Below are 18,002 nucleotides of genomic sequence, written 5' to 3' on the forward strand. Positions count from 1 at the left end.
GGTGGAAAGAAGTCTGAGATGCACTGTTCTGCAGTGGTGGGACAAACACATGAATATCATTTGAGCTGGGACAGACAAAGAGATTTAGATAATTTGCTTGAGCATCAGGTGCTACTTGACAAATCAGATCACTTAAGAGTCAGAAGACAGGCTGAGATCTACAGACTGATGCAGTCTTTAGAATTTCCAAGTTATAAATCAGAAAGCTAATGACAACCTACAAATACAAAAGTCTGAAAATTGTACCAAATGAATAAAGAAGGCAGGTGTTTTATCACTGTATTTTTAGCTTTATTATAAATTTTTAAGGAAAGCTATTGCTAATCTCTAACTCTAGCCAATCACAAAGCTTTAGAAGACAGAGATCTATTTTTTCTTTAGTTAAGAGACTAAAGATCTGGAAACAGAATACTCCAAGATTTTCATAGTGTTGTATGTGGATGATAAGACTATAAGTGATTTAAACTTTCTTTCATTTTCAGATTATTTATAATAAATAGACATTGGTTTTTGATAAGAAAAATTCATTAGTAAAAAATTTTAAAAATAAAATCATTCCCCCTTTGTCTTTCACACACACACACACCATCCTGCAATTTTTTCTTCTTTTTTAATGCTAAAGACCCCTTGTAGTGAATATGGGGTATTTTGCACAGATTCCCATTGGCTGAGTCATTCATTCCCCAATCTACTAGAAATATTGACTGCATCCCTCTGTAGGAACTGTGCTCAGTTGCAACGAGCTGCTTCACTCAAGGTTTCACCTCCTCTCCAGGATCAGTCCATATCTAGTGACTCGTTATATGTGCGTACAAAGGTCCAGTCTCTTGCCTCCATTTGGGACAACTCTGAAGGGTCATCTCAGCTCCAGAGCCCCTCATTGGATCAGCTGAGGCTTTTGTTGTAAGTATATCATGATTCAACTTTTTCTTTTGTCTCATCCCACCTCTGTCACTTTCATACAAGTGCTGTTTTCAAGTGAACTCCATAGTAAACCTCCTACACACAAATATTTGTCTCAGTATCATGGGGAACATGACCTAAAACAGCCAGAACTAGGAGTGGTGCTAGGAAGCTGACTCTAAAGTGGGATTTTGAAGTTAGATCACACAACGGCAGACTAGCAATGAGGATACTGTCATTGGTGGACAAAAGAGTACTGACAGTTCCTGCTAAAACTTCTACTGGTGATGAACTTGCCACTCCCAGGCAAGATTGAAAGAAAAAAACAGTATCACTCAATTGTGTTCTGAATTGCACAAGTTTTTGACAGTAAGTCTACTGTCATTCTTAATTTTGTTCCTCTATGTAAAGTGTGTTTTCTCTGACTGCTTTTAAAATTTTTCTCTTTATCACTGTTTTAGCAGCTTGATTGTACGAACCTTGATGAGGTTTTATGTTTCTTCCACTTGGGGTTACTTGAGTTTCAGTGGGTTTATGATTTTCATCACATTTAGAAAAAAGTAAGCCTTTATTTCCAGTTGATAATTTTTGTGTCCTTTCTCCTTCTTTGCTCCTTCCTAGGTTTTAATTGCATACATGTTACTCAGCTTTATATTTTTACTCAACTCACTGAGGCACTGGTTTTTTTATTTTGTTTTATCTGTAATTTATTTTGGATGGTTTCTATTCCCATGTCTTCAAATTCACTGATATTTTCTTGTCCTGTGTCTAATTTGTTCTTCTCTCATTTCACGTATTTTTCAATTTGGATATTTTATTTATCATCTCTATAATTATCTGGATCTTTTCTGTATCTTCCATTTCTCTTGCTACCTTCCAGATATATTCTAGAGCATATTTATAACATTTATAATAACCTTTTTGATTTCTATCTGTTAATTCCATTATCTCTGTCATTTCTAGGTGTATTTATTTTAATTTTTCCTCTGGTTACGGGTCATATTTTTGTCTCAGTCTGGAAGGAGCGCTGGTGGCATAACGGTTAAGTGCTTGGCTAACTGAAAAGTTGGTGGTTTGGACCCAACCAGTGGCTCTGCAGGAAGACCTGGTGATCTGCTATTGTAAAGATTACAGCCTAGAAAACCATATAGGGCAGTTCTAGTCTGTCACATGGGGTCACTACGAGTTGAAAATCGATTCAATGACACCCAACAATAGCATGTCTGATAATTTTTGATTGGATGCTAGATATTGTGAATTTTACATTGTTGAATGCTGAATTTGTTGTATTTCTTTGGAGTGTTGAAATTTGTCTGGCACACAGTAAGTTACTTGCAGACCAATTTGAACATTTCAAAGTTTGCTTTTAAGATGTGCTAGGGTGAGCAGCCCTGGTAGCACAGTGGTTAAAATGCTCAGCTGCTAACTGAAAGGTTGGTGGTTCAAACCCACCAGCTGCTCTGCAGAAGAAAGATGTGGCAGTCTGTTTCTGTAAAGATACTTGCGTTAGAAACTCTATGGGGTAGTTCTACTCTGTCCTATAGTGTCACTATGAGTCAGAATTGATCCAATGGCAACAGGTAGGTCAAATCAATAGCAGCTTTTATTCTAGGGCTAATTTGAACCTACTAGTAAGGCATTCTGGAGCCCTGGTGGTGCAGTGGTTAAGAGCTTAGCTGCTAAACAAAAGGTGGACAGTTCAAATCCACCAGCAGCTCCTTGGAAACCCTATGGGGCAGTTCTACTCTGTCCTATAGGGTCACTATGAGTCAGAATTGACTCGACAGCAACAGGTTTAGTAAAGCATGACCCTTCTGAGGATGCTACTCAATGCCCCAGTCTGTCTGGCTAGCAGGAATGTGAACTATTCCCAGCTTTTTGTAAGGTCCGGGAATTGTTGGCTTACTGCTTTCCAGTCATTCATTCCTTGGCCTTGTGGATTAGTACTCAATTGACTTCCTTCACCCCATGCCAAATAGTACTCAACAAAGCTCCTAGGGGATTATTCTACAGATCTCTGGAGCTCTTGTTGCAGTCCCCTAAGTTGTCCTGAACTCTTCAATTCATCTCTGGCACCTCAATTCAGTGAGACTACTGGGCTCTATTTTGGTTTGCCTTCTCTGTACTAAGGAGCCCTGGTTGCACAGTGCTTAAAGAAATCGATTGCTTACTTAAAGGTTGGCAGTTCAAAGCCACCAGTTGCTCCATGGGAGAAAGACGTGGCAGTCTGCTTCCCTAGAGATTTACAGCTTTGGAAACCCTATGGGGTCGATCAACTTGACGGCAGTGGATTTGGTTTTGATTCTCCCTGGACTGTGGCCTGGGAACTGCCCCCAGGCAGTAATCTAGGTCAATCATAGGACCCACCTCCTTTGTTTCCTTTCTCTAAAGGATCGTAGTCTTGTGTCACCTATAGTCCAATGTCTGAAAACAGTCATTTCATATATTTCATCTGGTTTTCTAATTGCTTATGGTGGAAGGGAAATTCTTGAAGCAGTTCATCCTTCACAGGTGGAAGCAGAAGTCATTAACATATCTGAAGCTAGGTTTTGATACAAAAATTTTCTTTACAATGAGCAAAAGTTAACAATGCTTTTACTTGTCTTATACATCAACCTTTCCCTAGTATACATTCTGAGTTTTCAGAAGAGACAAAAATAGCCAATCTGCACACCTATTTTCAGTTCTGAGAAAATAAGATTCTTCATTAAATGCTCCAGCTGTTGTACTTTATTGTGTTTAGAACTAAGTTTATCCCAGTGAATTGACTGATCCAATTTATTTCTTTCAATTTAGAGTTTAATAGTATAACTAGCTATTCTTCATTTCCCTCCTTGAAATGCCTAATTTCAACAGTAACAACACACATCTACACTCTTCACCTTATAAAATGTTTGCTGGAGAGGTAGATTGCCAGGATACAAAATTCCAGAACTTAACTCCACCAAACATGAGGTCAAAGATATTACCACTGATGTTACACAAAATACGTTGTGAGATATGAGGACAGAGATTTGATAGCAAAGGAGTTTTAATCAGCAGAGATCTGCTTAGGTTGAATATAAAGCAAGAGAAAAAGGACTTAAAAGTGAGTGTGAGGTATGATACTGTAATGGTGGATATGACATTATGTATCTGTCAAAATCCATTAGACTGTACGAGACCAAGAGTGAGCCCGAATGTAAACTATAGATTTTAATAGTTAATAGTGTTTCAATTTTGGTTCATCAATTGTAAAAAATGTACCTCACGAATGCAAAATATTAATAGGAGAAATAGTACGGGGTGGGGGCAGGGTGTATGGGAACTCTGCTTTCTGAGCAATTTTTCTATAACCTTAAAACTACTCTAAAGAAGGTCTATTAAAAAATTGAGTGCGGGATTCTTAATTCCAGAAGATTTAAATATGTTGCCTTTTTTGACTGCCGTAACAACTTGGTTAAGAGGATATTATTCACATTTTGTACAGTTTAAGGACAAAAAGGTAGTTAGTGGGAAATTCCATGTACTTTTTACTACTAAATGCTACATAACTGTCTGGACAGTATGTAGGGAGAGTGGATTATTATATGACATCAATTAGCAGAAGTTATTGGAGATGGTGGTGGCAACAACTTCTGGGACCAGAACTACAATATATAAGGTGACCAGACATCCTCTGATCTGGTGGAACCTATGCATTACCACAAGTTTGCTAGACTATTTCATACCTTTTCTCTCTGCAAACATGCAGCAGCCACTCCCCCACCCCCACTCTACTTTCAGTTAGTGACTTTGCTTCTTCTTTCCTGAGAAAGTAAAAGCAATCAGAATTTCCGCATGCAACCAACATCAAATCTACCAACTAACCCATCTATATTTGAAGTGAGATTCTGGAATGGATGTCCATGCTCTAGTCGAAGGCTAAGCCCTGCACTTGTGCACAGATCCCATGTTTTCACATACTCTAGGATACTGCTTCTGATGACATCCACTCTTCCCTGCATCATTAATTTTTCTACTAGATCAAAAATTTCAACCACTGATATGTACAATCAGAACTTTTGTCTCATAACTAAAACCCAGTTTAATGAGACTCACTACCTGTTCACAATTTTGTTTTGGTTCATGTCTCCCCAAAGCAATTGAGGGAAATATATTTTTGCTATGATCTCTTTTAATGCTAGCTATAAGTCTAGGTGATTCTAGTAGTAATAGTTAATATTTATAGACTGCTTATTTTATTATAGGTACTGTGTTAAGTACTTTACGCAGATTATCCTATTTAATCCTCCCAACAGTTCTAAAAGAGAGGTCCTATTATAATCTTCATTTTACAGATGAGGAAATTGAGACTTAGAGAAGTAACTTGTCAAAGGTAACACAGCTGGTAAATAGCAGAGTAGGATTCAAACCGACTTCAGAGTTTATATTTTAAAGTGTTATACTATGATTTTGTAATGTCAATTGCATACACACTAATGCAGATGAAAGGTTAATATATCTTTTATAATATTTATATATTTAATGCCATTTAATAAATACAAAAACAAAATTAAACTGTTACAAAATCCACAATAATTTTTATCTCAATTTGCAACATAATTCACATTATCACATACCTTTAAACAGGAAAAGTTTAAGCATACATATACTTCGGAAGGAATTCTAATCTGGCCCAATAATTTTATAGGTAGGGCTTTAGGGATCAAGATGTGGTCATAATTTTTTGTCCAAATTTTTAATAAAAGTAATGCTAAATGGAACACTACCATTTTATACATCAATAGTATGGAATTACATTGAGAAATCAGAATGGTCACTGAACACTGAGTGTCTGTTATATCCCAGGCATTACATATTTCTTTACACTTATGACTATTAAACAATCCTGCAGTAGACAAGGAAGAAAGTCTGCTTTAAGTTTGTAACAGTTCGATAAAGCAGAAATTTGTAGAACCTTGTATCAAGATGAGAGGCATTTATATTTGATATTATCTTTCAACGAAAAATAAAGCCAGTGTGCCTCCTCCTTCACATTTACTTAAATGTTTATAAACTGTATTTAGGGCACTAATTCTCAAAGCTGGCTCAACACTGGAATTGCCTATACAGTAAAAAAATTCCAATGCCTACATCCCACTCCCAAAATTCAAATTTAACTGGTATTAGGTAGGCCTTGGGCTAATGGATTGTTTTAAAACTATCCAGGTGATTCTAACATGCAGCAAAGTTTGAAAACCACTAACAGAGAGAACTGTCCCATAATATAGAGGCCAGTCTTCAGCTTGCTTTGATTACAGGAAATGTACTGCTATTTTAAGGGTGTATCTCCCTTGATTAGAAAGTAAATACCATAAGGAAAGAGATTTTTTGTTTTGCTCATCACTGTTTCCCCATATGTGGAGGAATGACAGGCACACAGCAGTTGCTAAATAAATGTCTTTAAAATGAATACATGATTGCCTTATACTTCCTTTATATCTCCATCTTTTAGTCGACACATGTTCATAAGAATTCAAAAGATATTTATTAAAAAAAATGAATGACTGAAGCAATTGGGATAAATGTTTAAGGCAAAACCATAATCTTATTTTATATATATACACACACACACGTATATATACACATGTGTATATATACACATATACACACACAGTTAAAAAACATATAAATAGATCAAAATTGGAAAAAAAATATACAAAGGAGTACAATTTTAGTAGTTGAGAATTGTTTTCAAATAGTCTTCACTTTCTTACACTAAGAAACAAAGAAGTAACCCTAAACAACTAGCGAATGTGCCCATGTGCAGATACGTTTTTTTCACTTAGAAATAGAATTACAGCTTAATCTTGATGAACACACATCAGTTTTCAAAATTCAAGTAAATAAAATTCTCATATACATCATCGTAACTTTTCCAGATAGTTGTATAAAAAAGGTTGTTTCTGATTAAAATATTTGGCATCACTTATTCTCATTGTTATTTGCTCTCAGTTGAGATCCAGTATTTTGTTAGCAGTCTTACATTGAACATGCATTTATTAAGCTATTTTGGCACATCTTTACATAGTGTGTTTACTTAGGAAAAGCTTATTAATAACAGACTTCCTTTCTAGTTCTGAATTCTCAGATATGGCTTCATTTGTCAAAGTTCCACAAGTATTATATAATTTTTAATTCAGTATCTTAGACTACGAAACTTTGGTTTTCTTAAAATCAGCATTGGTTGCTTGATTGTAGGTTTGTCACCAAAAAGTGCTGCTTCACTCTCTGTGGTTGGAAATCTTTTCTGATATATCAAGGGATATTCCTTCTGAAACTTAAAATGAGGTGAGGATTAAGAGGGTATTTAACACAATTTCCCTAGCTGAAGCCAGTGTTCAACATTTTATAATAAATTCATTGCCCTTCTCAAAGATGTACTACAAGGATGAGTCTCCTTTCACTTTGTCCTTCGTCCCTCCTCTCTCTTCTCATATGTGAAAGTTAGACTGGAAGAACTCTTAGATCTCAGTTAGTACTAACATTCTAGGATTTGATGCTGCTGCTAGCCCCCACCCCGCTACATTCCAGACTTTTTCCTTCTCTTTGGTAAAGCCTATTAACGTTACAGGGATCTAGTACCAACTGGTCTATGTTGTATTTCCTTGAGTGTCTTAAACCTGGAATTGGACTTGCCAGAACCATGTGGCTACTGGGTTCAGATTTAGAGCTAAAAATTTCAAATAGTAACGACAAGTCATACAAAGATATTTATTATAATTCAAATTTTATAAGTGCTTTGGCAGACTAACCCTTGCATAATCACAGGAGGCACTAGTAGTAAAGGAGAATATTTTAAAATTAGAATTTGATTCTAAATGTTATCAAATAACAATCAACAGCAGCATGTTAGAAAATAATTACATGACTGAGACTCTGTCCATTCTCTTACCTGTTTTAGTTTTTTTCTTTTCTCCTTTGGAGGCAAACTCTTGTTTTTAATAATATTCTCTAAAAGTTCTGCAATTGCAACTTGAGAGGTAGAAATTTTTTGTTCATCAAACTCTTTAGCACTAATCTGCTTACAATAGGAATAAGTTGGCAAAGGAGCAATCAGTCCATCTCCAGGAATTTTAATCTGTAGTAAACACAGCACAAGTCCATTAATTCTGGTCATGCTCTTATTTGGTGTTCTTTTGATGGAATTTAGCACTTATTATTTCACTACCAATCAAATGTTCAACACATTAAGAAAATGATGTATTAAGCAGTATAGAGAACTGGTAAGTCAGTAGGATCTAAATCCTAGCTCCACAACCTACTACCTTTGTAGCCCTTAACAAGCTATTTAATTTCTCTTGACCTGTTTCCTCAACTGCAAAACGGGGGTCACATGAGATAATATAGTGCTTAGCATGTAATAAGCATTAAATTAATTATTTACTAAACAGCTAAATTGTTATTACTATTAACCATGGGTTTTATTCTTTTAACTACAAAACAATAACAACCTAAGTGATATATTAATTCATTTTAAAACATTAATGTTCTGACTTAGCAATAGTTTTTCATCAACCATTTTTGAAGCCTAGGGGAAAGTATCTGTAAGGGATAGTCATAATTTTGATAAGCCAAGGCAATATTAGAATGATATGTATGGCTTGAAACATGAATATATATGCTGGACAGCCAAAGATTGAATAGACATCTCTTGTTTTTGGCTGCTCAGCATTCCTTCTCTCCTTCTTTTAATAGTTCCTTCCCATTCTACTCCCACTACCCTCTCTTTCTTTGAAGAACAGATTCTCCTTTAATCTATATACACGGATGGGACCGCCAATCAGAGTATGTCCCCGTTTCCACTCCATTTACCCTCAACTATGCAAAGGATGAGCATTTAACCCAGATTAGGCCAATCAGAGTCCAAATCCAGAACTTTTAAAATTAGAGGTTAAAGGGTGCTTTTGTTTTCCTTTGTATTGTAAACATAAGTAGGTGAGTCAAGAGCTTTTCTCAGTCATAGTCCCTGCAACATGAAGGAGTAATCTGTCAAACATAAAACCAAAATGGAAATAAGAGATGGAAGGATGGAAACAGAGTTCCCAAATTCTGTCTACATTCCTGGCTTTTTAGAGGTTGTTTTTGTGAGCTGATAAAGCTCCCCTTTTGATTAGGTTAATTTGAGATGAGTTTCCACTTGAAATTGACTAATGCAGAGAAATTTTAACACGTACAATACCTACATGACCCTTTCTTAAGTAGTCAAGATGTGTTTCCACTGCAGTCTGTAAGTAAGATGGTACTTGAAGAATTTCCTGATGATGATCCATTAAGAAAGAAACTAATCTTGCAGCAAGAAGCTCATCAAGATCCACTTCTTCTGCACAGCATAGCACACACCGGGAAAAAGTATGTATCATCTAGAAACATATTAAAAGATGTGAATTTAAAACATAATGTTTCATATAAATCAGAATATTAGTAATTTTTGATAGCATTATACTGAAGCACTGAGATAAGGTGATAAGCAGATTTCAGCTTAAAAACCAGGACAATAATTTATTAAAGTCAGAAATTTAAGAGTGTCTGTTAAACTTTAGTCCTTTTTAAAGTATTCGTATTCGTTAAGTATTTCCTTAATATAATTCCAAAGGATTACACAAAGCCTTAGGCTTTTCTTTATTTTGTCACAACTTTATCTGTAAACACCAGACGTTCCATGAATACCTTATGTATATAAGTTGCTTAAGTTTGAAGATTAGAGAACAATAGCTTAATGCATTAATCCCACAACAACATAAGGCAGGAGAACATATAACATGTAGAACACTTATCAGTGGTTGCAAAGTTGGTATCATTTGTCTTTTGAAACTCTGGAAATTAGCTTTTAATGCTTATTCCATCTGTTTTAAAACAGCAATCCATAAAAATACATTGTTTAATTCCATCATAAGGAATCTTCAATTCCATGATAAATTTTGTGTTTCTATACTCATTTACTCTCACTCACATAAACCTCTAAAAAAAAAAAACCATACACATACATATTCATCCTAAAATGAGTAAAATATACATATTCATCCTAAAATGAGTAAAATATTAGAATTCTAAGTATTTTGTGCATAGTAAATGATTATTCATATTTACTGAATTGAAATATTTAATATTTTTGGTTTTATTCCTACCTGTCAGGCAGGTTTTACTATCTCTTTTCAAGGCTCAGTCCTCAGCTTTTTGTTCTTTCTCTACGTTCCTAGCCTCGGAGAGCTCATCTACTCTCGTAACTTCAACTACTATCTCTATGTGGATGACTAAAAAAATCTACCTTCTGCTCTGACCTTTCTTCACCAGGCTCACATCTGCAACATTCTGTTGAATAAATTTCACTTAGATGTCCTATAACCTCAAACTCAAAAAGTGTAAAACCAAAATTAACACCTTTCCATTTACGTCTCTCAAAACATCTTCCCCTACAAACTTCCCTATGCCTTTTTATGGTGCCATAATTACTCAAGAATAATTCTTCCTCTTCATATTAGGTCTGCAATTACTAAAGAATTGTCCTTAATAATGAATGGTAGAACAGAACTTAGCTCCAGATCCCTCACTGCTGAAAACCTCTTGTATACTGAAGCTAAAATCTGAGGAAGTAGCAACTTTAAAAAAAAAAAAAAGAGAGAAAGAGATCAGAGATACTATTTCAAGGTTTAATTTCCAATCGATATCTGCATATAAATGCTTCCACCCTCATCCTTACTAGGATACTGAGACTGTCTGACAATAGTGTCTCTCAGTTTCTTGCCCAGAGTGACCTGCTGTCATAATCAAACAGAACTTTCCTATTACCACACTCTCTGAAACACTCTGATTTACTGTATGCAGATTTCCCATTAGTTACCTACTTACACAGAATTATAGCGTCCTTAGATTTCCACAGGGCCTAGACATCCCCTCTTCCCTCTCCATCTAACAGAACTGGCACAAGGTAATACCAATATGGTCTGACAGGCTGGGTCAGTCACTATTAAGTGATATAGGATAAGTGAAGAGGCAAAGTCCAAGGTCAACAGAAAGACCAGGATGTGAAAGTATAACAGACTTGGCACAAATGATTACTGCACCAACATTCTGTTGCTAGCAAATGCAGAGAGGCTTTCTAACTCCCAAACCTAGGATTTCAAGATGAAGACATCACTAGAGTAGTACTTTTAACAGATTTTCTTTTCTTTTCTTTTTTTTTTTTTGTGGTTTATAAACCAGGGCTTATTTTTTTCCTCAAGAAATCAACTTACCAGTGGTCTTGTACCCATTGCATCATGGAGTTTGGGCATATCAACATTTTGACTCATTCGAGAAATCATACGCATTAAAAGTTGAAGCTTTCTACGATTTGGTGGGGGAAGTAACAAGCAACATAACTGTAGAGCATCGATGGCAACCCTCTCTAAATGAGGCTGCAGCAAACCTAGAAGGTAAAGTTGCCGATAGAAAAACAAAATCACCACTGCCACTAATTCATACTACTACCATATACAGTTAGCATATAAAGAAGGCAAAATAATATTTTAGAATTTCATTTCTTTTGACTATTTCTAGAAATTTCCAATCTTCAAATCATGGTAAGGTTCTCATTATTTCCTTCACAACCTATTTCTAAGTGTTAAAGTCCTTCACTTATTACAAATAAAGTGACTCAGAATAAGTGAAACTGAAGGAAAAGAAAATAAGTGCTTTAGGTAAATAGAATAAATCTTGGCTATACTATAAAAAAATCATTTAGAATAAGACAAACTTCGCTTTTGGGGGAAAAAAATAAAGCAATTTCAGAGAAGAAGAACCAGGTAAGCAAAACACAGGGTTAGTAAACACTAAAAGTTAATAGTACATGCATTGAAAGCATCAACCTTACTTTGTGTGCCAGTCAACATAGAAGAAGCTGGAGAAAAAGAATTTTCTGGAAGTTCTATTGTACTTTTGCAGAGTCTTCTACTGAATGTGGTACTAGACTCTCCTGGTTGACTTTCCATAGCTGTTTGTACACTTGTGCTGTCTTGTCCAAGATGACTGATATGATTTGGTTTCACGGTAATTTCAGCCACTGGTGTATTGATGTAACTATTCTTTCTTGTACTACTTCTTAAAAGCAAACTCTGAGATCTACAAAGCTGCTTTGACTTGCATTTAACATTACATAACTCCTTTTGGTCTTGAACAGTCAAAGTAGAGGTTCTCTTACAACCAACACAGAGTGGCTTTTCAAAACTTTCCTTTGAATGAAGATTCAAGAAGGATTTCTGTTTGGGCTTAGACTCTAAAAATTGTTTATTTTTTTGTACTTCTATATTCAGAACCGATTGATGGAAAACACTGGAGACCTCTTTACTTGAGCTGTCTGATATATCTATAATTCCTTCCAAAGAATAGCACCTTGGTTTGATGTTAGAAGGCAGAGCATGCATACTACTTAAGCCTATTAAATTATGACAACTTCCTCCCATTATGTCATTAGCACTGGCTCTTCTGTTTCTTAAATTATCTAGTTGCATTTTCTTAGCACATCTTTCTTGAAATCCTTGATCACTCATCTGCAGTTTCTCAGTAGAATCTGATTCTTCTTTGTTTTTGTCTTTATGAAGCAGACTGAGAAGAAGACACTCAGTTGATTTGAAGGAATTCAAATTGTTTAAGTGAAGGACTTTTGAAGACTGTGGATCATCTTGGATTTTATGTATCCCACTGGGTCTATGTGAAACTGTGACGTAGCCACACACAACTACCAGAAAATGAAACAAAAATTAAGATGCAACTGTGTGACAGTGGACAAAAATAAAACAAAATAATAGTAAAGTCAAAAATAAGCATCACTATAGTCTATATTGTTAGTATGGTAAAAATAGCAGTTGTTTAATTCAGAAGCCACTTAAATAAGACACATGCAACATTCAGTTACAAACGTGCAAGACTGATTGGAGGTTTTCCCACTCGTTGTGATATAATAACTTTAAAAAGTATTTCAACAGTCCAATTAAATGTATTAGACTAGAATATATTTAAATATATCTGCTGTCAGCCTACAATAACTAGATAACTTTTAATTATAAGGTGACCATAATATCACTGAATTTTAAAATAATTTATAGTCTGCTATTTTCATATTTACCTATACTATTAGACCTTTTAATTATGGGAAACTTGAAAACGTTAGTAAAGTGTATTTAAATAATAAGTAAAAATCCATACATACCCAAAATATTCACAAATAATTCATAATATTCAAAGGTAAGTAGGGGTTCCGGGAGATCTAGAAAATAATCTGCAATTGTTCTGAATACATCTCGTTCAAATCCAACATAAGTTGGGTTATTCATATCATTACTTCTTGGCCCTAAGAAGTAGAAGGCAAAACATAGGCAAGATATATATATAAATAATTTTTAAATTAAAAATTTAAATATACTCATAAAAAGTATAAAACTTTTATTTTATGAATGAACTATGCTTTAACAACAAATTCTTACACAATTTAAAATTTCACAGGGTTGTGCACATCTCATTCCTTCTCATTTTCTTTTCACTGGAAATTACTGCAAGCAATTAATAGCATTTTGTTTTATTTTAATATTTCTATATCTGAACAACCAATGACCGCCCTGACAGGGAACACAACAGAGAGTCCCTGATGGAGCAGGAGAAAGGTGAGGTACAGAACTCGAATTCTAGTAAAAAGACCAGACTTAATGGTCTGAGACTGGAGCAACTTCGGAAAGCATGGCCCCCGGACTCTCTGTCAAACCAGAACTAAAACAATTCCCGAGGCCAGCTCTTCAGACAAAGATTGGACTGGACTGAGGGACATAAAATGATACTCGTGAAGAGTGTGCTTCTTAGCTCAAGTTGATACATGACACTAAATGGGCGGCTTCTGTCTGGAAGTGAGATGAGAAGGCAGAGAGGGTTGGGAGCTGGCTGTGTGAACATGGGAAGTCGGGGTGGAGGGGAGAAGTCTGCTATCACAGTATAGGGAGAACAATTAGGGTCACATAACAACGTATGTATACATTTTTGTATGAGAAACTAACTTGAAATGTAAACTTTCACTTAAACTACAACACTAAAAAAAAAAAAATTATACATCTGAAAAATTATACATAAAGCAAAATTTTTAAATATTACATTTTAAAAGCATTAGAGAAGTCTACTTTCAATGGGGCTTAATTGTAATCTTTTTTTTTTAAAGCAAAGACTATTTGGATAATGCAAATAATTCCTCCAAATTATCTTTTGTAAATTGACATTTTCATTAATAAATTTTGCCTGACATGCAGCATACCCTTAATCATTTAAAATAATATCTTTACCCTGGTTTTTTTTTTTCAGTTTAACATGACTATTAAGATAATCATACATACTCATTAGTGTCTATCTCAAAAGTAAGATCTGCTCTTATTTCACAGATGAGGAAACTGAGGCTCAGAATAACTTGCCAAGATCAAATATCCCATGGTGGCACAAGGCTAGAATTGGAATTTAGAGCAGTGTAAAGTAAGAACAAGGCCCAGGACCTTGAAATCCAACGACATTTAAAGTGTGGATAAGGGACTACATACATCAGGATCAACCATGATGTGCCCATCAAAAATGCAAATTCCTCTACCAGATCAGAATCTTTGGAGGTGAAGCCAGAAATTTCTACATTTAATAAGCAGAAGACTCTCTAAGCCTTGTTTTTTTCCCCCTCCAGGGGGGAAAAATTGGGGATGTTATACTGATTACTGATTCCTATATCTCACAGGATCACTGTGGAACTAAATAAGAACTAAAGTCTTAATACTGCTGGTGGCTAAATACATGGTTATTAAATTGGAATCCAATAAATTATATATTTGGTCTCATACAGGTGTAACATGGACTGTGAAGAGAAGGAAGTTACAAATCTCTAAAGAAAGGACATTAGAAAAATCCCTGTAAGTATACTTATCTGAGTTGCTAACCAGGAGTCAAGGTATGAGAGAGATAGGTGGGTAGGTAAAAGATATTAAGGAAAAAAAAAAAAAAAAAAACTCTTAAGTTTATGATCCAGATCTTTAACTTGATTTGATAAATAGTTCTGTAACTTATTCATTTTATTGCAATTTATTGTTACTTTGTCATATTGACACCCAGTGGACAACAAGGGAATATATACTTATCCTGAACATTAACAAAACCCCATTATATTTAAAAAAAATACTAATTTTATAAGAACTAGAAAAAATAATTTTTAAACTAAAATTATTAAAATATAATTTAACTTTTAGTGATTTAGAAGCATATACCTTTGAACAATTTTTTTTTTTTATTTTGAAAGTAATTAAGATTTTATACTTGAACCAGGGTACTGAATTATAAAAATCAATTATCACTGAACACTGTAGAAAAGTTTGATCAATGAAATGCTAAAAAAAACGACTTGCTGATTAGTGACAGACAACTTTGTTCACAAACATAAAAGCCTCATTATGGAGTAGAATGTTACGAAAGTTAGAAAGTCTTACGGAATAGAAGCATGTTATAAACACCTGAATATTGAAATCGTGTACAATAGCAAGGGAACTGACATGGGCTTTATGAGGCTTCATTTCTGGTTGAATCATTTCCACTTACAAGCTGCTTTACTTTGGATATGCCATTTGCACTTTCTGGGCCTCACCGAGGCAATTAGTACAGATAATACCTAAAAGTCCTTTGAGATCATCTAGCCTAGGATTTTAGATTTGTGTTACCTGAGATATACATGATACCAAAAAAAACCAAACTTGTTGCTGTCGAGTCGATTCTGACTCATAGCGACTCTGTAGGACAGAGTAGAACTGCCCAATAGGGTTTCCAAGGAGCGCCTGGTGGATTAGAACTGTTGATCTTTTGGATAGCAGCTGAGCTATACGATAGGCTTGAATTATTAGATTTCCTTCTGCATAGAAAATGTTAAGGGCTCCATAACACATTCCACATACAAAGAAATACAATCAGTTATCTAGACTTTCACTTAAACATCAAGAGAAATAATATAGTAATTAATCAAGACTTCTATAAATTGCTTTAAAATTTTCCATAGTTCCTATTAAATACTATCAATATAAAAATTTCTTTGTTTAACTTACAATTTGCTAGGCACTTCATGGCAGATAATACCCAGTGAGGGAGGTCATCTATTAAAATAAAAAAACAGAACATTTTAAAGTAAATCACACAATTACTGTAACAGTGTATTTTAAAATCTCACATTTATTATTTCTGATTGTATATACATATAATACACACACACACACACACACACACACACACACACACACACACACAACTTATAAGTAGTTTGAACCTATCGGCTGCCCCACAGGAGAAAAGACCTGGTGATCTGCTCCTATAAAGATTACAGCCTAGGAAACCCTACTGGGCAGATCTACTCTGTCCTATAGGGTTGCTATGAGTTGGAATCGACTCGACAGCACACAACAACAAAAACACCAGGGTTAAAAAGTATTGTATGTTTAACATGACATAGAACCAAGTCAAAATTTTAAAATATAGCTTAAAAAGTTTATAAAGATAGAAATCTTGAATTTGACTCTTCCCACAATATATAAAACAACTAAATACCCCAAAATCAAGGATTAACTTATAAGGGGTTTGGAAATAAACTTCTAACATTCATCTTTATCCACTACCAACAACCTCTTTATTGTTGTTTCTGTTCTGTCTATAGCTATGCCATTTGAATATTAGCTGATTTTGGCAAAACGTGATCAAAAAGAGCTATATCTGAATATTAGGTTCTTGGGTGGGGCAAAGATTAGTGCTTCAGACTCACTCAGTGGTGTTACAGAAGCAAGGCTTGACAATCTGCTTGTGTAAAGATTAAAAAAAAAACCTGTTGCAGTGGAGTCAATTCCAATTCATAGCGACCCTACCGGACAGAGTAGAATTGCCCCATAGAGTTTCCAAGGAGTGGCTGGTAGATTCAAACTGCCAGACCTTTTGGTTAGCAGCTGAACTCTTAACCACTGTGCCACCAATGCTCCTTGTAAAAGATTACAGCCAAGAAAACCCTATGGAGCAATTCTACTCTGTAACACATGGGGCTGCCGTGAGTCGAAATCAACTCAATGGCAAAGTATTTGGTGTTGGTTTCATGAGGCTTGCTTAAAGTCTTTCAATTGCCACTAACTGAAATATGCTTTGTAAAAATTTAGCTATTTTTGACACAAACACAAAAACCACACACACATTTGACTTGAAAAGTTTATGGTTAGAAAGAGTAGACAGCTTGGATGAGAGTATATACTATTAAGCATGTTATTTTAGGTAATAAAAGATGGGACTGGTCCAAGGCCACATGCATATACAACACCATGAACTCATCAAAACTCATCAGGTTTGACATTTACATTTGTTTCTATAATTAAAACCTCAAAGTTCTTGCCCACAGAGAGAAACTCAAGGTCATGCATGTCAGTTAATTCTATAAACAGCAATTTACTATAAAAAAGATGAGTCAACATTTTGAAAGTATATTTATTTACAATCTAAGTTTTCTAATGCATCTGGCTTGAATTATTTTCCTGATTTTCTTATCTTGTATCTGAAATCAATACATTACATAACTACAAAACAAAACAAAAACCAAATAAACCCACTGTAGGCAAGTCAATTCTGACTCACAGTGACCCTATAGGACAGAGTAGAATTGCCCCACAGGGTTTCCAAGGCTGTAATCTTTATGAAAGCAGACTGCCACATCTTTCTCCAGCAGCGCAGTTGGTGGGTTTGAACCACTGACCTTTGGTTAGCAGCCTAGTACTCTAACCACTGCATCACTAGGGCTCCTGTGTAACTACACATAATACAAAAAAGTCAGTGCCCTTTAGAACACTTGTGTTGAGAATCTGGACTTACATTTTCTGTGTTACTACAGTTTTGTGTACGTTTTGAGCCCTGCAAATGTACATTTAATTATTTATGTAGGCTCCATGAAGGCATGGATCATCCTATGTTGTCCATCACTAAATCTTTAGCACAGTGCCTGGCACACTATAGGTCTTCAAAAAAAAATTTGGTTTATCAATAATTTTTATTGTACTTTTATACCCTTTGGATAT

General features: G+C 35.0%; 1 protein-coding gene across 1 annotated transcript in view; it reads right to left on the reverse strand.

The window, feature by feature from the left end:
* Window positions 1-5,356: 5,356 nt before the first annotated feature.
* DEPDC1 (DEP domain containing 1) overlaps window positions 5,357-18,002 on the reverse strand; it is a 34,567-nt gene continuing 21,921 nt past the window's right edge. Inside the window, exons 8-14 of the mRNA XM_004369045.3 lie at window positions 16,008-16,055; window positions 13,112-13,252; window positions 11,777-12,640; window positions 11,160-11,332; window positions 9,111-9,287; window positions 7,820-8,005; window positions 5,357-7,204 (exon numbers count right to left, since the gene is read on the reverse strand). Coding sequence (XP_004369102.2) covers window positions 7,064-7,204; window positions 7,820-8,005; window positions 9,111-9,287; window positions 11,160-11,332; window positions 11,777-12,640; window positions 13,112-13,252; window positions 16,008-16,055 — 1,730 coding nt within the window. The 3' untranslated portion in view covers window positions 5,357-7,063. The remainder of the gene's footprint in view (window positions 7,205-7,819; window positions 8,006-9,110; window positions 9,288-11,159; window positions 11,333-11,776; window positions 12,641-13,111; window positions 13,253-16,007; window positions 16,056-18,002) is intronic.

Source organism: Trichechus manatus, unplaced genomic scaffold (assembly GCF_000243295.1).
Source record: "Trichechus manatus latirostris isolate Lorelei unplaced genomic scaffold, TriManLat1.0 scaffold00003, whole genome shotgun sequence".
Taxonomy (NCBI): Eukaryota; Metazoa; Chordata; class Mammalia; order Sirenia; family Trichechidae; genus Trichechus; species Trichechus manatus.